The sequence below is a fragment of the Colossoma macropomum genome, unplaced genomic scaffold (assembly GCF_904425465.1).
Source record: "Colossoma macropomum unplaced genomic scaffold, Colossoma_macropomum, whole genome shotgun sequence".
NCBI classification, from domain to species: domain Eukaryota; kingdom Metazoa; phylum Chordata; class Actinopteri; order Characiformes; family Serrasalmidae; genus Colossoma; species Colossoma macropomum.
The window spans coordinates 4,668,362-4,691,320 of NW_023494804.1; the positions used below are offsets into that span (position 1 = coordinate 4,668,362).

At 39.6% G+C, this 22,959-nt stretch overlaps 2 protein-coding genes across 2 annotated transcripts; one reads left to right on the forward strand and one right to left on the reverse strand.

The window, feature by feature from the left end:
- The first annotated feature begins 1,610 nt into the window (after positions 1-1,610).
- On the forward strand, positions 1,611-2,621 carry LOC118825161 (trace amine-associated receptor 13c-like). Its single transcript, XM_036595714.1, has one exon. It carries the CDS (start codon positions 1,611-1,613, stop codon positions 2,619-2,621), a length of 1,011 nt encoding a protein of 336 aa, XP_036451607.1.
- Positions 2,622-16,687: 14,066 nt separating this feature from the next.
- Positions 16,688-17,719, reverse strand: LOC118825275 (trace amine-associated receptor 13c-like). The gene has a single exon (XM_036595885.1). It carries the CDS (start codon positions 17,708-17,710, stop codon positions 16,688-16,690), a length of 1,023 nt encoding a protein of 340 aa, XP_036451778.1. The 5' UTR covers positions 17,711-17,719.
- Positions 17,720-22,959: the final 5,240 nt, after the last annotated feature.

Genomic DNA, 22,959 nt, shown 5'->3' on the forward strand with positions numbered 1-22,959 from the left:
CTTTGTTGCTTAACTGGTGCTCTCAAATCAATTTATTACACTGTTTTATCCTGGCAAACAATTGGTGGCGGTTACTGTTCTATTTCAATACTAAGAGCAACTCTATAAATACTGATTTTATCATCTCTAATAACGCAATCAAAGTGTTCATGTTGTTCTCATCTTTATTAAGCCATTTAGCTCAGTTACTTTCTAACAGGCCACACTAATTACATGGTCCTGAGCTTGCAAGCTCAGTAATCTTCAGTCACCCTCATTGACTAAGCGAGCTCATGTAACTGTTTTCACACAATTCCTTGGCACCAAGCATCACAAAGCATGCACGTGTCGTAAGCTCTGACCTGATTTGACGTATGTACTAGGCCCACAGCTAGGTTGTCACAGCATGGCCTTGCAATCGCAATGTATGTATAAGCCCACTGCCTGAGCTAACGCAACGCATGTATGTGCTCGTCACCCAAGCTGACACAATGCATGTATAGGCCCATCGCAAGAGCTATCGCAATGCATGAATGGGCCCATCATCCAAGCTATCGCAATGAATGTATGTGCTCATCATCTGAGCTGATGCAATGCGTATATGGGCTCGTCGCCTGAGACAATGCAGTGCATGTACCAGCCTGTTGCCAAACCGAGCATGGTGCATGTTTGGGCCTGTGGCCCATCAATCTTAGTGCATGTATGGGGCCAAAGGTAGTGCATGTGTAGTCTTTAGCCAGCAACAAGTAGGACGCAGCCCTACAAGCTGATGTTTAAATGTAATTGGGCTGTGGCTCCTTACTGAAGGGCTGAAGGGCAAGGCATGGGTTTGTTGCTCTCAGCACTGCTGTGTCTGATCCACTCAGACCAGCACAACACACACAAACACACCACCACCACATCAGTATTACTGCAGTGCTGAGAACGATCCACCACCCAAATGGTATCTGCTCTGTGAGGGTCCATGGGGATCCTGACCACTGAAGAACAGGATCCACAGTCTGTAATTGTAGAACTACAAAGTGCACCTATATATTAAGTGGAGCTGATAAAATGGACAATGAGCGTAGAAACAAGGTCATAATGTTATGCCTGATTGGTGTATATATGTTGTTATTAATGTTATTAAATGTTGTGACATGTTGTTCTCTGTCAGTTAAAAGGGTATGTGCAAGTGTTATGGGTGTTGTTCTATGTCAGGATGTGTGGGTGTTTGTGTGTAGGGGGGCCAGCAATAGCATGAATCCTGTGGTTAATGGTGCCTCGAGACTGGTGGTCTGTATGTGCCTTTCTGCTGGTGTTTAGTAAAAGAGAACTTCTTGCAGCAGAATCATGGTCTCTCTTACTTGCGCTGACACTACAGTATTACTAATCTATGAACATCTGCTTTAAAGCAGGCATTCTTCTGTGTGTTCAATCATCCACAATGACATTTACCACAGACTTCTATTATGAGCACTCTCCCCCCTCTCAGTGACTGATGTAATAGTCAATCTAGCCACTCATATGTTAGTGGGAGGATTCATACTAAAGGTATAAAAAGACATGCCAGAAGACCAAATCTCCAAGTTGGTTATTATTGTTACAATTACTTCAGTCAGTTCCAGTTGATAAACCTGCTGATGATTCAGATGGATGACGCACCCTTTACAGTTCAATACTGCTTTCCTGACAACAACTCATCTTGCAGAAAGGAGGTCCAAACAGGCCCTGGGAATTTATTGTTGTATATTTTTCTCTCAATTGTATCTGTGTTCACTGTGATTCTGAATCTGCTGGTGATCATCTCCATCTCTCACTTCAAGGAGCTCCACACTCCAACCAACCTGCTTATCCTCTCTCTGGCTGTGGCAGATCTTCTCGTGGGATTAATTGTTATGCCTGTGAACATAATGCAACTGATAGACTCCTGCTGGTATCTTGGAAAAATGGCATGCTCTATTTATCCAGTGATTCATTTTGTTTCAGGGTCAGGATCTCTCTTAAGCCTAGTTTTTATTGCAGTTGATCGGTACATTGCTGTCTGTGACCCTCTACATTATGCCGCTAGAATCACAGTTGGTAAAACTCTTTTCTTTATAATTCTAGGCTGGTCTTTCTGTCTATTCTATGTCATCATCTATTTATACTTTAACGAGCATCTTCTTCAAACTCAAATAATCACTAGATGCTACGGAGAGTGTGTTCTGATCATAAAATACTCCTGGGTGATTGTTGACATTGTCCTTTTTTTTCTAGCCCCCTGTTGCCTTATACTGGCCTTGTATTCAGCAATCTTTATCATAGCAAGACGTCAGGCTAAAGCTGTTAGTGCTGTGAGAAATAGAGCCTCACAGACAAATGGCACTAAATTCTCAAGCTCTTCCGAAACCAAAGCAGCAAAGACGTTGGGTATTGTAATATTGGTTTATCTTGCTTGCTGGATACCATTTTATTTAAGTTCTCTGTCAGTTGAAAGTTTGACATCTTCATCAATGGTGTGGACTGTGTTTGGCTGGCTAGTATACTTGAACTCCTCTGTGAATCCACTAATATATGCTATTTTTTATCCATGGTTCAGAGCTTCAATTAAGAGTATTGTAACTTGTAGAATATTTGAATCCTCATCTTCACAGTTTAATTTGTTTCCAGAGAATTTTTAAGTGTCGACTTAATTCAACTGACTAAGCTGATGCCATTTCAAACTTATATGTCCTCTTTCAGTAGAGAGTGTAGTATATCATTTAATGCTGAATTTATTTTGCTGGTTTTTATTCGCAGATTTGTATGTGAATTGCCAATATATTTACACATATGCCTGTTTAACTTCTTGTACATCTAAATCCTATGTTTCCTGAATCAGTTCAGTAATTTATCATAATCATATATCATATTTACACCATACCACTGCTTCCCCTTATGGACCCAGAGGCCCACTTATCTGGACATTTTAGCATTTTTCCTGTGTCAGTGCACCCTAGTATGCACACCCTGAGAGCATACTAAAATATGCAGGCAGTATCAGCAGAGTTAGGAAACACTGTACTATTCTCTTCTGTAATAATACTTTGATCATCCATTTTTCTGGTATCTTCAGCAAACCCACTGTTTTTGTTGTGAGGCCTCTATGATACTACATATACATAAAAAAAGTTCTGTACTGCAAATGAGGTTTGTCTTTCATATTTGCCACCAAACTAAGTTATATTCCCTCTAAATACTTAGGTCTGTGTTTTTTTTTGGGGGTTTTTTTTTGTTTTTTTTTGTTTTTTTTCCCAGTCTGTATTATATTTCTGCACTTACATACACCCAGATTTGGAATAAATCAAGCTGCTCTCAGTCATCTGTTGAAGAAAGGATATCTGTCAACAAGATTTTAAACTTAGCCAGTGTCATAATACGCAATAGGAGTCACTGGAGCCATGATGTCTACCCTAAAAGCCCTCAGGCTCTATAGTACCAGTTGTGAGCTGTAAATAGTTTCTTTTGTCACACATCATTACAAGCCCAATTCTAAAAAAAGTTGAAATATTATTTGAAATGGCAACAAAAACAAAACATTGATTTAGCAAGTTCTGTTTGGCCTCTAATACACTGAAAACAGTACAAAACATGATATTTATTGTCTTTCTCTATAAACTTTATTGTCTAACAGGGGCATGTTTACCACAGTATTACATCACCTTTTCTTATATTATATTTATTTTTTTGACATTCTTAGTTTTGCAAATCTTTAGCTGCAACACTGTATAGAGATTGTCATATTTTGCACTTCAAAATGATCACAGCTTTTTATTTAGAGGTACTCAGGCCAGTCTAGCACCCGCTAGACTTCTGTTTATGCAGCAATGCTGTTGTAGCACATGCAGAGTTGCACTAGACCCTGGCATTTGATCTTTATGTTGGTAACAATCTAGGCCCTGAAAACAGGTCGTCCACTATTTCCATGATCAACCTAATAGGCTGATACACAAACCACATGTTTCCACCGTGAATCAGTCCATCTCAGATGAGTTCAAGCCCAGAGAAGTTAGCAGGATTTCTGGATGTTGTTGACATATGACTTCTGCTGTGCATAGTGCAGTCTTAACTTGCATTTAGGGATGCACAGAGTTTGACAACCATTTGTCTAAGCACATCCAAGCACATGTGCTGATTTCCATCAAAGAAGTATGTCTGTTTTTAATGTAGCACCACCTGAGGGGTCAAAGGTCACAGGAATTTAGTTGTGAATGTGAGCGGATAGCTTGGGGTTTGTTTATTATAAACTGTTATTATTAGTGAGGCAGGGCAGGGCATGAAATGCAAATAAAAACAGAAGCACTGATTTATAAATCAACTTTGATGAAAACAGTACAGGATATGTAATCAAATTACCAACTTATTTTTTTTTTCTAAATATACACTCAGAAAACTGAAACTGATGCATGCAACACATTGCAAAAAAGTTGGAACAGTGGTAAATAAAGATTAGAACTGTTATGAAAGGTTTTTTAAAAAGAAATCTGCAAATTTAACCGATTAAAAGAACTTTCCATAGACAATTATGCAGTTCATATTTAACAGATTAAGTATTTCACTCTGTACAGTGCATAACATCAATGGATTAAAGGAAACCAGAGAAATTTGTGTATAAAGGAAAAGGCAGACAACCACCAATGAATGGCCATGACCTTTAACCTTTCAGACAGCACTGCATGAAAAAAACTGGTGTGCTTCTGTGGTGGACAAACAAACAAACATGGAGCTAAAGCTTTAAGTTCTTTTGAATGCAAAGCAGCAAAGAGAATGGGAATTATAATTAATTTATATTGCTTACTGGATACTATTTTATTTAAGTTCTCTGTCAGTTGAAACCTTGACATTTTCTTTATTGATGTGGAATGCATTCAGCTGGCTATTATACAACCCCAATTCCAAAAAAGTTGTAATTCTGTGTAAAATGTAAATAAATGTAAATAAAAACAGAATGCAATGATTTGCGAATCTCATAGACCCATATTTTATTCACAATAGAACATGGAACATGTATCAGATGTTGAAAGAGAGACATTTTACCATTTCAAGAAAAATATTAAACTTAGAACTTAATGGCAGCAATGCATCTCAAAAAAGTTGGGACAGGGGCAACAAAAGGCTGGAAAAGTAAGTGGTATTAATAAAAAAAAACAGCTGGATAAGCTATTTGCAACTAACTCACATGACTGGGTATAAAAGAGCATTTTAGAGAGGCAGAGTCTCTCAGAAGCAAAGATGGACAGAGGTTCACCAATCTGCGAAAAACTGCATCTAAAAATTGCGGAACAAGTTCAGAAAAATGTTTCTTAACGTAAAATTGCAAAGACTTTGGATATCCCACCATCTACAGTACATATCATCAAAAGATTCAGAGAATCTGGCGAAATCCCTGTATGCAAGGGACAAGGCCAACAGTCAATATTGGATGCTCATGATCTTCAGGCCCTCAGGCAGCACTGCATTGAAAACAGGTATGCTTCTGTACTGGAAATCACTGCATGGGCTCAGGAACACTTTCAGAAATCATTGTCTGTGAACACAGTTTGCCATGCAATCCACAAATGCAATCCATAAAGCTGTATCATGCAAAGAAGCCATATGTCAACATAATCCAGAAACGTCTCCGTCTTCTCTGGGCCAAAGCTCATTTAAAATGGACTGAGGCAAAATGGAAAACTGTTTTGTGGTCAGATGATTCAAAATTTGAAATTCTTTTTGGAATTGTTTGGAATCTTTTGGAACATGGACAACGTGTCCTGCAGACTCAAGAAAAGAAGGATCACCCGGCTTATCATCAGTGCACAGCTCAAAAGCCTGCATCTCTGATGGTATGGGGTTGCATTAATACCTATGGTGTGGGCAGCTTACACATCTGGAAAGGCACTATCAATGCTGAACAGTATGTAGAGGTTTTAGAACGACATATGCTCCCATCCAGACAGCTTCTCTTTCCGGGAAGGCCCTGCATATTTCAGTAAGACAATGCTCAACCACATACTGCATCCATCACAACAGCATGGCTTCCCAGAAGAAGAGTCCGGGTGCTGAACTGGCCTGCCTGCAGTCCAGACCTTTCACCAACAGAAAACATTTGGCACATCATGAAATGAAAAATCTGGCAAAGAAGACCCAGGACTGTTGAGCAGCTAGAATCCTACATCAGACAATAATGGGACAACATTCCTCTGACAATACTCCAGCAATTGGTCTCCTCACTTCCCAGATGTTTACAGACTGTTGTCAAAAGAAGAGGGGATGCTACACAATGGTAGACATGGCCCTGTCCCAACTTTTCTGAGATGCATTGCTGCCATCATTTTTTAAATGAGTTAATGTTTTTCATGAAATGGTAAAATGTCTCACTTTCAACATATTTACATTTATTTACATTATACAGCATCCTAATGTTTAATTGGGGTTGTATAATTAGTACTAAGATTCATATGTAACAATTGAAGTAAATGTGAAATAATTTTATTGCGCAAAATAGTTTCTTCTTTTATGAAGAAGCCTGCCTCAGCCATTGAGGTTACATTAAAGGGCCCCCATTTGCATGTTTTACATTGTCTGTACATTAGCTGAATTATTTGTAGCATACCTGTGAAATTAAACCTTAGCAAAAATTCAAACTAGTATATTACCCACTACCTTTACCTGTCCTAGACATACTGTCTTTACAAATTTTGCTATTGGCATTTTTACTGCTGCTTAGGCCACCCAGGTGCTAGTGCAGTCTCTTGTCATCTCAAGGCTTGACTACTGCAACTTGCTCTTGGCTGGTCTTCCAATGCAGGCCATCAGGCCTCTGCAACTCATCCAGAATGCAGCAGCACGACTCGTCTTCAATCTCCCAAAGTTCAGCCACGTCACCCCACTGCTGCGTTCCCTTCACTGGCTTCCTGTAGTTGCACGCATCAGATTTAAAACCCTTATGCTTGCCTACAAAGCCAAAAATGGACCAGCCCCTCCATACTTGATGGCAATGGTCAAATCTCAAACTGTACCACGAGCCCTTCGAGCTTTGAGTACAGCTCGGCTTGACCCGCCATCCTTCAAGACTGTTCTCTGTGCTGGCACCCAGGTGGTGGAACGAACTCCCACTGGCTGTCCGAACAGCAGAGTCTCTCGCTGTCTTCAAATGCAGACTGAAGACACATCTGTTTATACAGCACTTAAATGAGCACTGAATTAAGTAGTGATTGTAATGTATTGTACAGCACTTATGTATTGTATTGTATTGCACTGCTCTGTGTTTAACTCTGTTCCTTTTTCACTAGGTGTCAATGACTTTCTGATTCTAGCAGTATCTGAGCTTAGGACTGGCTTTCTCTCTAACCTATTGGTAACTAGCAAAGATTCTTTCTCTGGATAGACAAAGCACTTTGTGTAAGTCGCTCTGGATAAGAGCGTCTGCTAAATGATGTAAATGTAAATGTAATGTAATGCTTATAAACCCACCCCGTGAACATATTCTGTTTGCATGCGCCAGCTCTGTGATATCAGTCATATACATTGTCCTCATTGTCGATACTGACACTGCATGCCACAGTTCCAAACAATAACCAAATAAATAAATAAATAAAAATTACAGGTAGTACAAGACAGACTAGCATTAGATTAATAAAGTGGGTTCAATCTACTTACCAAATGCTGCCTAGCAACAGAAAACACATTTCCTCATGAGGGGTACTGCCATAATGTAATCTAATTACATTACTGTGTTGATGATTCAAAGAGGACTGCTATCACTGAGGAAGCTCTGAGTCTGGTGAATTACAGAAGGTAAATTGCTCCAGAATTATTACTTAGCAGACTTGTAAGAACTCCTCTTCCTCAAACAAAAGGCCAAAGGTGAACTAGAAGAGGTCCCAGAACTTGAGGTCAGTGAGTGAGTAGCGTTGTTTTGAAATGCCCACCCGCCCAAGGAAGGCCCCAGTGTAGACTCCTCAGAGTGGAACAGCTGACTGTAGTGGGATAAACAAAATAGGCCCTCACCCACAAACTCCTGACACCTCTTTGGTGTGCCATCAAACTTCAGAGAAAGGACAGGCAGTGAGGAGCTGGGGTTTGCGCCGGCCATGTGGGGCATGTTGCTCACTGCAACCTTTGTCAACAAAGTCTTTTTTTAATTAAAGGGGCTTGTAGGCAGGCTGCATGTGCAGAGTAGCTTAATTGGACAAAATCCAACAATCAGAGTCCCCCAGGCAGGCAGAGGTAAAAAAAAAAAACAAGGAGGCAGGTACGCACTACGCTAATCCATATACCAAAAAGCAGACAACAAAGCAAGGGCCGAACACAGAAACAGCAACATAAGAAACATGACTTAGAACTCAGACACAAAGTAATACATATATATGTGACCAAATGAGTCTATGACTGAGCTGCAGATGTGTGTACTGTGGAGGGGTGTAGCCAGGGTTAAGCATGAGCCATTCTAGACAGGTCCAAATGGAGTCCCTCTAGCAGGGGGAGTGGAGGGAGTGTGAGGTTATAATGGCTGACAGCTTTTAATATGCAGTCATCATGTGGCATCATGGTAAGTAATGTAATGTTGGCAGCATTTAATATCATACAGCGATAGTTAATATTAGTTTCCTATAATGTGTCACCAAAAATCAGACGCTCGCGGATTGAAAGGAAGGTTTTACTGGTAGATTCAGGGATGTACAAGGACGACCAGGTACATACAAGGATGACCAGGACGACCACCTAACCCATCACCGGACTTCTGAACAGGGGCTGATCCAGAGCTGCCAAGGCGCTAGACTGACGGGGTCCGATCGCGGGGTTCCCGCAAACGATCCAGAAGGGAAGCTGGGAGCCCCTTACATGGGCGGCCCCTGGGATGTGGAGCAGGTTTTTCCGGGTGCTGACTGTGGAAGCACTGCTCCTCTGGACCATAACCCTCCTAGTCCACCAGATACTGCAAGACTCCACCCCGTCGCCTCGAGTCCAGAAACCTACGGACAGCATAGCCTAGAGCCCCATCTATCTCCTCCGGTGGAGGTGGTGTGACATCCGGTGAAGCTTCGTCCAAGGGCCCTGCAACAACTGGTTTGAGAAGAGAAACATGGAAAGAACGTGAGACTTGGAACCATGGGGGTAAATCTAACCTGTAAGTCACATCATTTATCCTTTTCACCAGCTTGAAGGGCCCAACATATTTGGGCTGGAGTTTTCTACTTCCCTCAGCACAACGAAAGTCCCTTGTGGCCAGCCAGACTCGGTCTCCAGGTTGATAGACGGGAGTGCGGCTCCTGTGCCGGTCTGCTTGTTCCTTGTTCCTCTGCAAAACTGTTTCAATGCGTCTGTGTGTGGCCTCCCAGACTTGTTCACTCTGGTTCATCCAGTCATCAATGGCTGGAACGTCTGTAGCTGAACCGGTCCATGGTGCTAATGGCAGTTGATACCCTAGACAGCACTGAAAAGGAATCATCCCTGTGGTGGAGCTGGTTAGGGAGTTCTGAGCGATCTCTGCCCATGCTAAAAATCTATACCAGTCAGAAGGGTTTTCATGACAAAAAAAATCCTGCCCATACCTGTGAAGTGAATTGGGGTCCTCTATCAGATATTATGTCCTCAGGGATACCAAAAAATCTAAAAACATGATTAAACAAAGCTTCAGTGGTTTGAAAGGTGCTGGGTATGTTTGGGAAAGGAATAAATCTTACCCCTCTTGAAAATCTATCTATGACTGTCAAAATTGTGGTGAATCCTTGCGATTCTGGGAGATCGGTCACGAAATCTACAGCTATATGGGATCAGGGTCTAACTGGCACGGGAAGGGGCATTTGTTTGTCTGCAGGCAGAGTTTTTGGGTCTTACATTGGGAACAGGTGGAACATGAAGAAACAAAGGAATGTATGTCCTTCAACATGGATTCCCACCAATATCTGTGGGACAGCAGTTCATGAGTTCGGGTTTCACCTGGGTGACCTGAAGTCAGGGAAGAATGAGCCCAAGTTATTAGCTGTTCAAGAAATGACTGGGGTACATACATACAGGTGGGGCACTGACTTGGAAATGAAGTATTGGCTAATGCCAATTACGTATAGAGGAAACAGATATTTCTGGGGGTAGGAAACGTTCGGTTGTTTCAGAGTCAGTTATAATACGATCTTCTTGATGGAGTCGGGAGAGAGTGTCAGCCTTAGTATTACAAGACCCAGGTCTCTAAGTGATACTGAAATGGAATCTGGCAAAGAACAGGGACCATCTGGCCTGATGTGCATTTATTCGCCATGCATTACGAAAATATTCTAAGTTCTTATGGTCGGTTAAGACCGTGAAAGGGTGGTTAACTCCCTCAAGCCAATGTCGCCACTCTTCTAAGGCTAACTTGACCGCAAGTAACTCCCTATCCCCAATACCATAGTTTCTTTCCATGGGAGACAGCTTGTGGGAATAGAAGGCTATGGGATGTAATTTCTGAGGGGAGCCTGTCGACTTCTACTACAAAAGGTTGGGTAGGATCAGGATGTTTGAGGATGGGAGCAGTAGTGACAGTTTCTTTTAAGTGTTGGAAGGCAGTCTCTGCTTGGTCAGTCCATCGGATCTTCCTGGGTGAGCCTTTGAGAAGGGACATGAGAGGGGCTGCTATGGTAGTAAAATTCCTAATGAATCTGCGATAGAAGTTGGCGAAGCCTAAGAACTGTTGCAATTCTTTAATTGCGGTGGGAGTGGGCCATTGAACTACTGCCTCCACTTTGTGATCATCCATGATCACTCCCTTATCACTAATTACATATCTTAAGAAGGCAACAGACTGTAGGTGGAATTCACATTTTTCTCCTTTCAAAAACAGGTTGTTATCTAACAGTCGTTTCAAGACAGCACGAACGTGTTGCACATGTGATTCCTGGTCAGGGGAGTAAATGAGAATATCATCTAGATATGCCATAACAAACCTCCCTAACATGTCCCTGAGAACCTCATTGATGAAGGCCTGGAAGACAGAGGGGGCGATAGAGAGTCCGGAGGGCATCACAAGGTACTCATAGTGCCCCCTAGTGGTCATAAATGCAGTCTTCCACTCGTCTCCACCTTTGACTTGGATGAGATTGTAGGCACTTCTAAGATCTAATTTAGTAAAAACCTTTGCTCCTTTTAATTGCTCTAGGGCTAAATGAACCAGGGGAAGAGGATAAGGATAGGGCTTGGTGATCTGATTTACGGCCCGATAATCTATACAAGGACATAAACCTCTGTCCTTTTTCTTAATAAAAAAAAACAAAAAAAAAAACTAGAGGTTATTGGGAAAGTTGAGGATCTAATAAACCCTTGTTCTAAAGCTTCCTGAATGTACACATCTAGGGCCTTTTGTTCTTCTTGAGTCAGGGGATATACTCGGGACTTGGGAAAGGTTGGGTTTTCTATCAGCTCGATTGCGCAATCATAGGGTCTATGTGGGGGTAGCTGGGTTGCATTCTTCTTATTGAAGACCTCCTTTAAGTCTAGATACTCAGGTGGGATCTGAAAAGTGGCTTCTGCATTGGGGCTTTCTACAGAGGTTGACAAAACTGAGACTGATGGTGGGGTAATACATGACTGGAAGCAAAAGTCAGACCATTTTGTGACTGTGTGCTCAGACCAGGAAATAGAAGGATTTCTAGCCAGGGGAGTCCTAATATCAGTTCAAACTCAGATTGTTCCAAAACTAGAAATGACAGAGTTTCTTTGTGAAGAGCACTGGTTTGTAACGTCAAAGGTTTAGTGATCTTGGAAACGGTCCCCTCCCCTACTGGTCCTCCATCTAAGGCAGTCACCTTCAAGACAGTCTGTAGATTCTCCACAGGCATCTGTAGTTGCTCCAATAGCCGTGCATGGATAAAATTTCCCTCTGCTCTGGAATCCATGAGGGCTGAAAGAACAAGAGAATGAGGATGACGTATATATGTATATATTGACAGGTAACAGAAACGACTTTGAAACCAAGCCCCTTTGTGGGAACACTCACCACATTAGTATACTCCACGTGCTGTCCAGGGGTTGGTGCCTTGCTTATTCGGGGCTTCGCCTTACAATCACGACCCTGGTGTCCAGCGTTCCCACAGTACAGACAAAGGTTATTTCTTAACCTACAAAGTCTCTCTTCAGGTGACAGTCGAGATGAGTCACACTGCATGGTAGGGGTGCAGGAAAAATCAATTCTTAGATGCATCACGATGCGGACATGAACGATTCTGAATCGATTCACAAATGTCAAAAATCGATTTTCTAAATATTTCATTTATAACGTAATGTTGACGGAACGCAAAAGGCGGAACTGGAAGTGCGGACGTGCAGCGCCCGGACAGTCTGTGGTGGCACATAACAAAAACACAACTGGATGAGGGAGAAATCCGACCGGCTCCCTCTGCATTAAAGCCAGGTTAGGTCAGGAGTCACAACACAAATGTTAACATTTTGTCCTTTCAACAAAAATCAAACCACCTTGGGAGCCACAACATTTAATGTCCAGTATGTGTCAGTATGTGATAATGTCCTAGTATGGACTAAACAATATAAACTAAAACGCAGATTTACTTCGCTCTGCTTTAAGCTTCGCCTACAGCCACTTTCCTCCCATCTCCGCCGGAAAATTTTTCCTCAGAAGTAGATCAGTTAAATGTCTCTCAACGTTCGACTGTTTTACGAGGCTGAAGTTGCTTCTTATTCTCCAGCTTCTTGTTCGAATTCACCCGTTGCACCTTAAATTCTGACGGAGCCTCCGAATGTAAATGCGGCACCATTTAAGGTGGAATGGGAGAATTTGAAAGAGAAGCGACTTCAGCTTCGCCACTTTTTAGTGTGTGACAGTCTCTCGTTGCAGATTTAACGTACCAGGAAACCAACTGCGCTGCTTATAAATGCGAATAACGTATCGCTACTGTGTGACATGCAGTCTGCACACCAGTTCTCAGTCATTGAGAAACAGGGCTTTCGCTCTATGTTGCACATGTCCCGTTTCAAAGATACTTTACTGACACTCGTGCTCCAAACAAGAGCAGTGAATGAGAGCCTTCTAGTTAAATTCATTATGGATCATTACAAATACTTTGCTTTAAAAGTACCAAGTCACTTTAAATAACAGTAACACCGAGTCACTTAGAGACAATATACATTTTAAAGTGGCTATATTCTGTGTATATTGTGTGTATATTTAATATATTTCAGTTGTTTTATCTTGTATTTTTATTTTTACATATTTACTTTCTGTAGAGTGATTAGCTGAGCTTCACCACAAGCATTTCAATGCATAAATGTCCTGACATGTTGTGCAAATGACAAATAAACTTGAACTCGAAACTTGAGCTCACACAGTGAGAAAATATAAATGCTATATAGAAAAAAAAAGATGCATCGAGATGCATCGTTAATCGTTTTATAATCACATCGCAGCCCTCTGAATTGTAATCGAACCGAATCATGACGTGCCTAGAGATTCCCACCCCTACTGCATGGGTTCTGGGGCTTCGCTGGTTTCAGGTGTGCTTTTGACTCGCTAGAGTACCCTTCTAGTGTTTCTTTCCGACGTGGGTTTATTGCGATGATGCAAGAGATGATCTACCTTGATAGCTAGATTAATGAGTTGATCTAAGTTCAAGTCATCATCTTTACATGCAAGTTCATTCAAAATGTCAGTGTTTAGTCCTTGACAGAACATGACTAAGAGGGCAGCTTCATTCCAGCCACTACTGGCTGCTAGGGTTCAAAATTCTAATGAGTAGTCTACTACTGTGCGACTGCCCTGATGAAGTTTTGACAATAGTTCCCCACTAACTTTACCTTCGTACAGGGTGATCAAACACTGTCTTGAATTCAGTGAGAAATTGAACATTATGACAAGCAGTGAATGTGTGTCCAGCTGGCCGTAGCCCATTCTAGCGCTTTATCGGCTAGCCTAGAAACAATGAATGCTCTCTTGGCCTGATCAGTACTGGCTGGGGAATTATCAAAGAAAACAGAACACTGGAGTAAAAAACCTCGGCATTTGTCAGGATTTCCTTCAAATTTATCTGGTTTACTAACCGGGAACGCTGCATGAGTGTTCGAAACGGGAGCCACAGGAGTAGCGATGTTGACCTCTGGTTCCGTCAGATTTAGACTCTGCAGTTGGCTACTCAAGCCCTTAACACTGGCGACCAGCTGGGCCAACTGAGATTGTTGTTCTGCTTGCTGGTGGGCTAGTGATTCTAGCGAGTGAGTCACTCCAGAGAGAACCTGCTGATGTCGGCCGAGGAGTTGTCCTTGCTCCGTCAAAGCTTCTTGAAAAGCTTCTGGATCTGCCGTCTGCATGTTAGGCGAGGTATTCTGTAACTAACAATGGCTAAAGCCCGGGCTTATAAACTAAACTATCTGAGTCATATGACATAGACACAGCTGAAACATATTAGTATTCAGGTGAACGTGAACGCTGATAGGAGCATGAGGACCGGTCAGGAGTCATGTGACTTCGCTGGGAAGTCTGGGTATTGGAGTCCGAGTCAGACTCCGGGTGTGAGGGAAGTAGCTCCGCCACGTGATTCCTCAGAGGATTCTGGGAGATGTAGTCCTTGTCCATCTGAGGACTGGCTGAATGCGTGACATTTCCTTACATTCGTTGTTTTGTTCTTAATTTTTCTTTACTTATTTATTTATTTTGTTATTTGAAAGGAATAAGAAAGTGCTCCATGTTAAAATGTGTAACTTTAGTATATATCAAAGTGACACAGACAGCAATGACCTGATCAATTGCAATGAAAATCAGGCTACAGACAGATGCTGATGATGAACCAGAACTGATGACTACAAGAATACAGAATCCCATTTTTCTAAGATACCAACATAAGACTAAGAGTTAAGTGTTTGAAGTGGGAGATTGAGATTCACAGCACACATAGACATACATGAGAGAAAAATCAGTGTTTAACTGTAATGCACTGCCTATATTGTGTGTTATTCATCTAAATTAGATACAGATCTGCCAATTGGAATTGATCCAGCGTGTTGGTTAGTAATGCTGAACTGATGATTTGGTCATTTGCCATGTGTTTTTATACCAAAGTATGAATCTTCTACTGCCGAATAAGTGGCTAGTTTTATCCCTGAAATGATTCACTCATCTGATACTCAAATGGCCACCTAAGAATGTAACAGTGTCTAATACCCCATAACCCTCAGACTGCCATATAGGTGACCCATTTTTAGGTGTAATATGATTATGGGAGAAATTCTAGAACTCATCTCCCATAATCAAAAGCCTCATAAGCTCTCATAACATGCAAGTTTTTGCACATGAGATTTTTTGAAATTAATTTGTTTGTGGGTCATACTCAAGTAAAACTCACTTTAGTAAAATTATGATCCAAGTACTTTTGCAAAAAAAACTGATAACTGAAGGTGGAACATCTTAGTCCATTCATGATCTATAAGCATAGGTAATAAAATCTGACACCATGTTAAAACTTGCTTGGGTTTAGTCATTCAAGATTGTGTCTGCCATAATACTGTGAGACATTAACCTATCAAAAAAGTGTAATGGACATACATCTTAACAAATCACAGATATGGTTTGTTGATTGAAGTCTGTTTTCATCTCTGTTTGTTAAGGTTTTACACATCATGCTTAAAACAACCCAGTCTGTGTGATCATTGATAACGTTTGTATTTAAATACTCAGACAGACAGTGCTATTATCCTAATTCATGAAGAAACAGGGTGCTCATGAGGGACTGGCAAATATAAACAAACTATGATATACAGAAATAGGTATCGATTTCATACATATATTGATTTTTGTATCATAATAGAAATAAGCAACTGACAAACAATATTAAGATTGTGAAATTTTTCAGATTCAGCCTAGTGATATTTAAGCTGTTTTCATTTGTCCAAGTTGTCAAACTTTTAGAAAATAACCCCTATTCACCGATATCATCCTAGGTTTTTTTCTTAGATTTGTTTTTGAGAAAAGGTCCTAAGAAAAAATCTAAGTCAGATTCATGATGTGTTCTTAAACCACAGAACTGTTTGTATTTTTGTGCTGTTGAGTGTGTGTAGATTCTGTTCTTACCTAAGAACAAATCCCAAATAAGAAAACATCGCTGAAGGTCAGAATCTTGGTCAGAAAACTGGATAAGTGGATTTTGAGAAAAAAATTTCTTCTTAAGAACGGTTGGTGAAGGTGGCCTATTGTTCTGATTGACATAATGATGCATTTTTTAAGGTACATGACAACATCATCTGAATTCACTAATCATGGGATGTTTAAGTTGCATTCACAAAGTTAAAAGCAAAGTACTGTTCCCTCTGACAGACAAGTGCCTGACAGAAATGTATGCATCGTATACAGAAATATAAAATTATGATAAAAATCAAGAACATTCACAAAAGTGGTAAAAGTCTCACACAACATATACAAACACATAAATGTTACATAAGATACTAATATTCAGTTGCCAGTGCTGAGTCATTATTTAGTCTAGATGATGATTTAAAAAAAATAAATAAAAATAAAAATAAATAAAAATAGGCTTGAATATGATCAGCATACATGACGACCTGTAACTGAAAACATTATCTATAAATCAAAGCCTTATGGCTACTCATTTCTGCCCCCCTACTCTCTGTACACAGTTTTTGTATCTTATTTGCCAACAACTCTTTCTTTTTAAATTTCAATGCTTGTATCTATGATACTCTAATGTGGTTAATGATGTGAAGTGGTCTTGACTTTTTTGGCAGCCTAAAGTTAAAAATTCTCTGGAAACAAATTAAATCTTGAAGATGAGTTTTCAAATATTCTGCCAGTTATAATATACGTAGTTGATGCTCTAAACCATGAATAGAAAATGGCATACATTAATGGATTCACAGATGAGTTAATAAGTTGTAGCCAGCCAAACACAGTCCACACTATTGATAGGGATGAGACATTTTTAACTGAAAGAGAAGTTACATAAAATGGTATCCAACAAGCAAGATAAACAAAAATTACAGTGCCTATTTTTTTTGCTGCTTTGGTATCAGAAGAGCTTGAAACTTTAACTCCAAGTTTATGTGAGGCAGCATTTACCACAGCTCTAACAGCTCTAGCTTGACGTCGCGCCACGTTAAAAATGATTGCATACATGACCAGTATAATAGAGCAAGGGGTCAGAAAGGAAAACACTAGGTCAATCATCACCCAGGAATATTTTTGGACCAGGACACACTCCCCATCACATCTAGTGAATATCTGAGATTGAAAGAGATGATCATTAAAGTACAAATACATGGTGACATAAAGCAGACATAAAGACCAGCCCAGAATGATTAACAATGAGGTTTTACAAACTGTGACTCTGGTGGAATAAAGCAGAGGGTCACAGACAGCAATGTACTGGTCAACTGCAATGAAAATCAGGCTACAGAGAGATGCTGACATTGAGATAAAAGTGATCAGTGGAAAAATAGAACATCCTATTTTTCCAAAATACCAACAGGAGTCTATGAATCCTATTACATTCACAGGCATAACAAACAGTCCCACGAGAAGATCCGCCACAGCCAGAGAGAGGACGAGCAGGTTGGTTGGAGTGTGGAGCTGCTTGAAGTGAGAGATGGAGATGATCACCAGCAGGTTCAGAAACACAGTGAACACAGATACACAAGAGAGAAAAACAAACAAAAATAAATTCCCAGGGCCTGTTCGCACCTCCTTTCTGCAAGAAGAGTTAATGTAAGGAAAACAGTATTGAATGGTGATGTTTTGCATATAATCTGTCTCATCCATCTGAAATAGACTGAGATCTGCAAAATCAAACTGATCAGTAAGATTGGCCAGTTTTTGGGCAGTATACATAAGCACGAACCCTCCCACTGAGATATGAGTGGTTAGTTTACCCCTAACCTTATTAACTCATGTAATATTCAAGATTTCATCATTTGTTACAGGGTCGGCCAGCTCAGGAGAGATACGATGGTGGGGATGTTTACAATACCATTCTATAACTAAAGACAGTTGCTGATTTTACAAAGAATGGACCCAACATCAAGGAACGCCTGACATGTTGGTGACCTTTTTTTCAGAAATTCATCGATTAGTCTATGCAATGACATAACCCACCTCACCCTCCACTGAGTTGGTCCATGAGATCAATGGTCACATTTAAAATCAACATGCAGAAAAAAAAAAAATCTTTTCTTTATATTGAAATTTAATGACAGACTAAAAGACACCGTTCACTGAATGTGTTATTATGATTAATATTTTAATAAGGATGAGACAGTAAGTATCAGATTTTGTAATGAAAACCTTTTTTTGCACAGCATTCATAAATGTTACGAATGAATACTTTGGATGGCTTAAACTGTAGTTTTAACAAGATAAAGCACAGACTTCAGTCTGTAATGGTAGAACTACAAAGTGCACCTATAAGGTAAGTGGAGCTGATGGAATGGAATGTAGATACAAGAATGTGTATTTAATAACCAATAAATAAGCAATTATAAAATGGTTTATAATTAATGTTTATTATTACAGTACAACATGGTTGGTACATTACTCAGAGCTTAGGAAAAAGTAGCATGACACAGTGTGTAGGCTTTTCTGAAATAAACAGCAAACATAATATCTAAATTGAAATTGAATTGAGTTCCTTGAGCAGCCACCACACACAAACACACATATACATACATATATACATATACATATATATATATAAAGACAGCAATTAATTAGTGCCTTAAAAGCAAACATAAACAATTGAATAAAAATTGGGCACAAATAATAAATTGTTAAAAAAAAAAAACATTAATTACATTAAGTAAGAAATGCATCACAAAATTATGTGAAACAAATAAATGAATGTGGCAAAGACTACATAAGTTATATCTACACCGATCAGGCATAACATTATGACCACCTCCTTGTTTCTACACTCATTGTCCATTTTATCAGCTCCACTTACTATATAGGAGCACTTTGTAGTTCTACAGTTACAGACTGTAGTCCATCTGTTTCTCTGATACTTTGTTAGCCCCCTTTTACCCTGTTCTTCAGTGGTCAGGACCCCCATGGACCCTCACAGAGCATGTACTATTTGGGTGGTGGATCATTTTCAGTACTGCAGTAACACTGACGTGGTGGTGGTGTGTAAGTGTGTTTTGCGTTGGAAAGATTTCAACTCAGTTCCAATGGGCAAGGTGACACTCGAAAACAAGGGGTAGGGGTAAAAATAAGAAATGGGATTGGGCCTTAGTGTCTGGAATTAGTGAGACTGCATGGTAATTGACAATGATGAAATCACAGTATGGCAACCTTTCATTGCTAATGCTTTACTTGAACCCTGCTACAGAACATTGACATATATTCATGCCATAAACATGTCATGGCTGGTCTATTGTCATGTTAGATTGGGTCCAAAAAATATAACAGTGTCATGTTACCGTAATCAGTAACTGTTACCATAAATGTCATGTTTCATGTCATGATGGGTAACACTAGTACACAGCATGTAAGAATAACCATCATGATATCAAACATTGTGGCATCTATCATGACAGGTAAGGCTCACATGACTGTCAGATTACTGAAAGAAATCTGTCATGATTTTGTTAATATTTCTGTCATGACTGCTGACAGCATTTGTTTTCTTACGTTTGTCAAGCTTATGTCAAAGCAAGCTTACGCTGCAGCGCTCTAGTAAAGTGTTATCCTTTCAGCACAAAGAAAAAAAAAAACGAACACATCACACCACATACATCTTTTATTTTTTTATTTTTCTTTATCTTATGTTCTTAGGTCTTTATCTTAACTTTTCATTAATTATTATTAACAAATAGAAATTAGCATGTCAATTTTAAGCTAGTACTTTAAGATCATGTGACTTTTAGGTTAATACAACTTGTTACCATAATATTACAATGTTATTACCATGTAATTGCCCACTCTAAAGCGCTACCAACATTTTTCTACAAATGTCAGGTGACATTTACTTTATATTTTCTTAACTTAATCAGAATCTGATCAAGCTTTATTGGACAGGTATGCTACGCATACAAGGAATTTGGTTTTGGTTATTGGAGCTCACAGTGCACAGTACCAGACAGACATTTACATGTAGTGAATAAAATAAAATAAATACAAAATATAACTAAATAAATAAAATAATATAAAATAAACCATGCATTCCTACCATCACTCACTCAGACACACACACACACACACACACACACACACACACACACACAGTCATACATGTGTGTATGATTAATTAACTTACATTAATTACGTATTAAAACATTTTTAAAATAGTATTTGTGTCATGCAAAAATCTCAGAACCTAACTGACTTGGTCTGGTAAGGCAGATTAATTGGTTGGACTAGTTAGACAGGTTATGAATTGTCAATAGGAATTGTCAGATGATGACAATTCCAAAGAGTAATGCATTTTTTGACATTTCAAATCTTAGTGCTAATACTCAACAACCATGGGCTCCTCAAAGCGGCTGACTGAGGATCTAACAATCAAGCTAATTGATGCCTACAAAGCAGGAGAACAGGACTACAAAGAGAACAGGAGTGGTGGTGCATAGTTCTAGTGTAAAATATTACTTTACACAAATATGATCTGCATGGAAGATTTGTCAGAAGGAAATCTTACTTGTGACCTCATCACAAAAGTCAGTTTCTGCAGTACATAACAATGGTCACCTTCCTGGGGCTCTGTGGCATCCCTGACACCAGTGACACTGACATCAGTGTAGAGTAAGCCACAGGGGAGGCCATGATTCCACCACAAGAAGTGGTCTTTGTAAAACACAAGGGCAGAAAAAGAGATGAAGAAGCACACATCCATGGAGAAGGTCTCAACTAACCATACACTTCACCCTCAGAGAGACCACCAACCCACATTACTAAACCCACTCCCTGACACAGAACAACACAATAAACACATACCACATAGCTTTAACGGACGAACACGTCTGCCACGGCCATCAGCATGGCCATCTCATGAGCATCTAGAGACCAGCACCAGCCAGTAGAGGTTTGCTGCAGTATGTTGCTATATTCTAAGCTTGTATTATGTCATTTGTATTAAGTGTGCAGTATGCAAGATATTGCAAGGATTTTAAGTGTTTCACTCTCTGTGGTGCGTGATATCATCAACGTTTCACAAAATCCAAAAAAACCTCTGTATGGAAACAGCATGTAAACAGCAAGTGTAAAACCATAATTGAATTTCTGTGACCCTTGATCCATCAGATGGCTCTGCATTAAAAACTAGAATGCTTCTGTGATGGGTAATACCACATAGGTCCCAGGAATATTTAAAAAAAAATGTTGTCAATAAATGCCGCTTGTTGCTGCAACCACAAATTTAACAGTTTTAACAAAGTTAAGACTGTCCCATGTACAGTGGAAATCATATGTTAACAATGTGCAGGAATGCTGCCGACTTCTCTGGCCTCATGCTCATCTGAAAAAGACTAATGCACAGTATCGACACGTTTCACCTGGAAATACTGGATATTGTAATTTTTTTTATGAAAATAATGTATATTGTTGTCTCTGGGCCAAACTAGAAAAGGACCACCTTTAATGTTACCAGCATAAAGTTCAAAGGCCAGGGTCAGTTGTGGCATTAATGCACATTCTGCACATGGTACAACAGCATGGTTGTGTAATCAGAGAGTGTGGGTCCTAGACTGGCCTGTACACATTATGAAGCACAATATACAATAACAATAGCCCTGTACAGTTCCACAGCTGAAGACTTGTATAACTGAACAAAAGAAAAAAAAAGTTCTATAAAGTTCTTGTGTGGTGTTGGGTCTGGTGGACCCACCACATTATTGTTTTTCAAATTAATACAGCCATAACAATTTATGTAAAAATACCAGATGTTTAAAATATCACAAGTGTCCAGCATAGGGTTCTCCTTTAGCAGCTGTAGCCAGTCAGCAGCCTGTCCATGTTGTCCACCCTCACACACACACACACACACACACACACACACACACACACACACACACACACTCCGACCAGGCATAACATTATGACCACCTCCTTGTTTCTATGCTCGTTGTCCATTTTATCAGCTCCACTTACTATATAGGTGCACTTTGTAGTTCTACAGTTACAGACTGTAGTCCATCTGTTTCTCTGATACTTTGTCAGCCCCCTTTTACCCTGTTCTTCAGTGGTCAGGACTCCTATGGACTCAGTCATTGGGCAAATAATTTTATTTGAATGTAAGACATTTGAGGGGACCATGAACAAATAAATAATAATAATAATAATAATAATAATAATAATAAAACAACAACTGAATTTGGTTAGGAAAATTCATGGAGCAAAATTAGCCTATACATATATATATATATATATATATATATATATATATATATATATATATATATATATATATATTTTCCTTGTATCTCCAAAATGGCAACTTTACAGGAGAGGGTAAAAACCTACTTCAATTTTAATGTAAGTCAATGGAACCAGACATCTTTCCACATCATTTTGGGCCATTTCACTTGTTCCATTCTTCATGAAATTTACACAATGTGAAGGACAACAGGTATTTTCAGATTATGTCAAAAAACTGAAAAACAACAAAAATGGAGATACAAGGTTTTCTTCCAACAGCAGCTATATATATATATATATATATATATATATATATATATATATATATATATGTATGTGTGTGTGTGTGTGTGTGTGTGTGTGTTTGTGTAACTACAGGCTCTGTATTTTGTGTACACTGCTTGTGACTGATTGAACTAAGCATCAGAGTAGCAAAAAACAATTTCACACAGTCAGCAAATATGAAGCATACAAATATTATTTGTGACGCATCACTAGAAGAAGCCTCACAATTAAAACAGTGGAGTTGTATAAGAGAAAAGAACTAAAGGTCATGTCCGGGACATTATTACGTAAGTGTTTTCTAATCTTGGTCCTAGAGACCCACTCCCCTGCATATTTTGCGTTTTCCCCATGCCTCAACACACCTGATCCAGCTAATC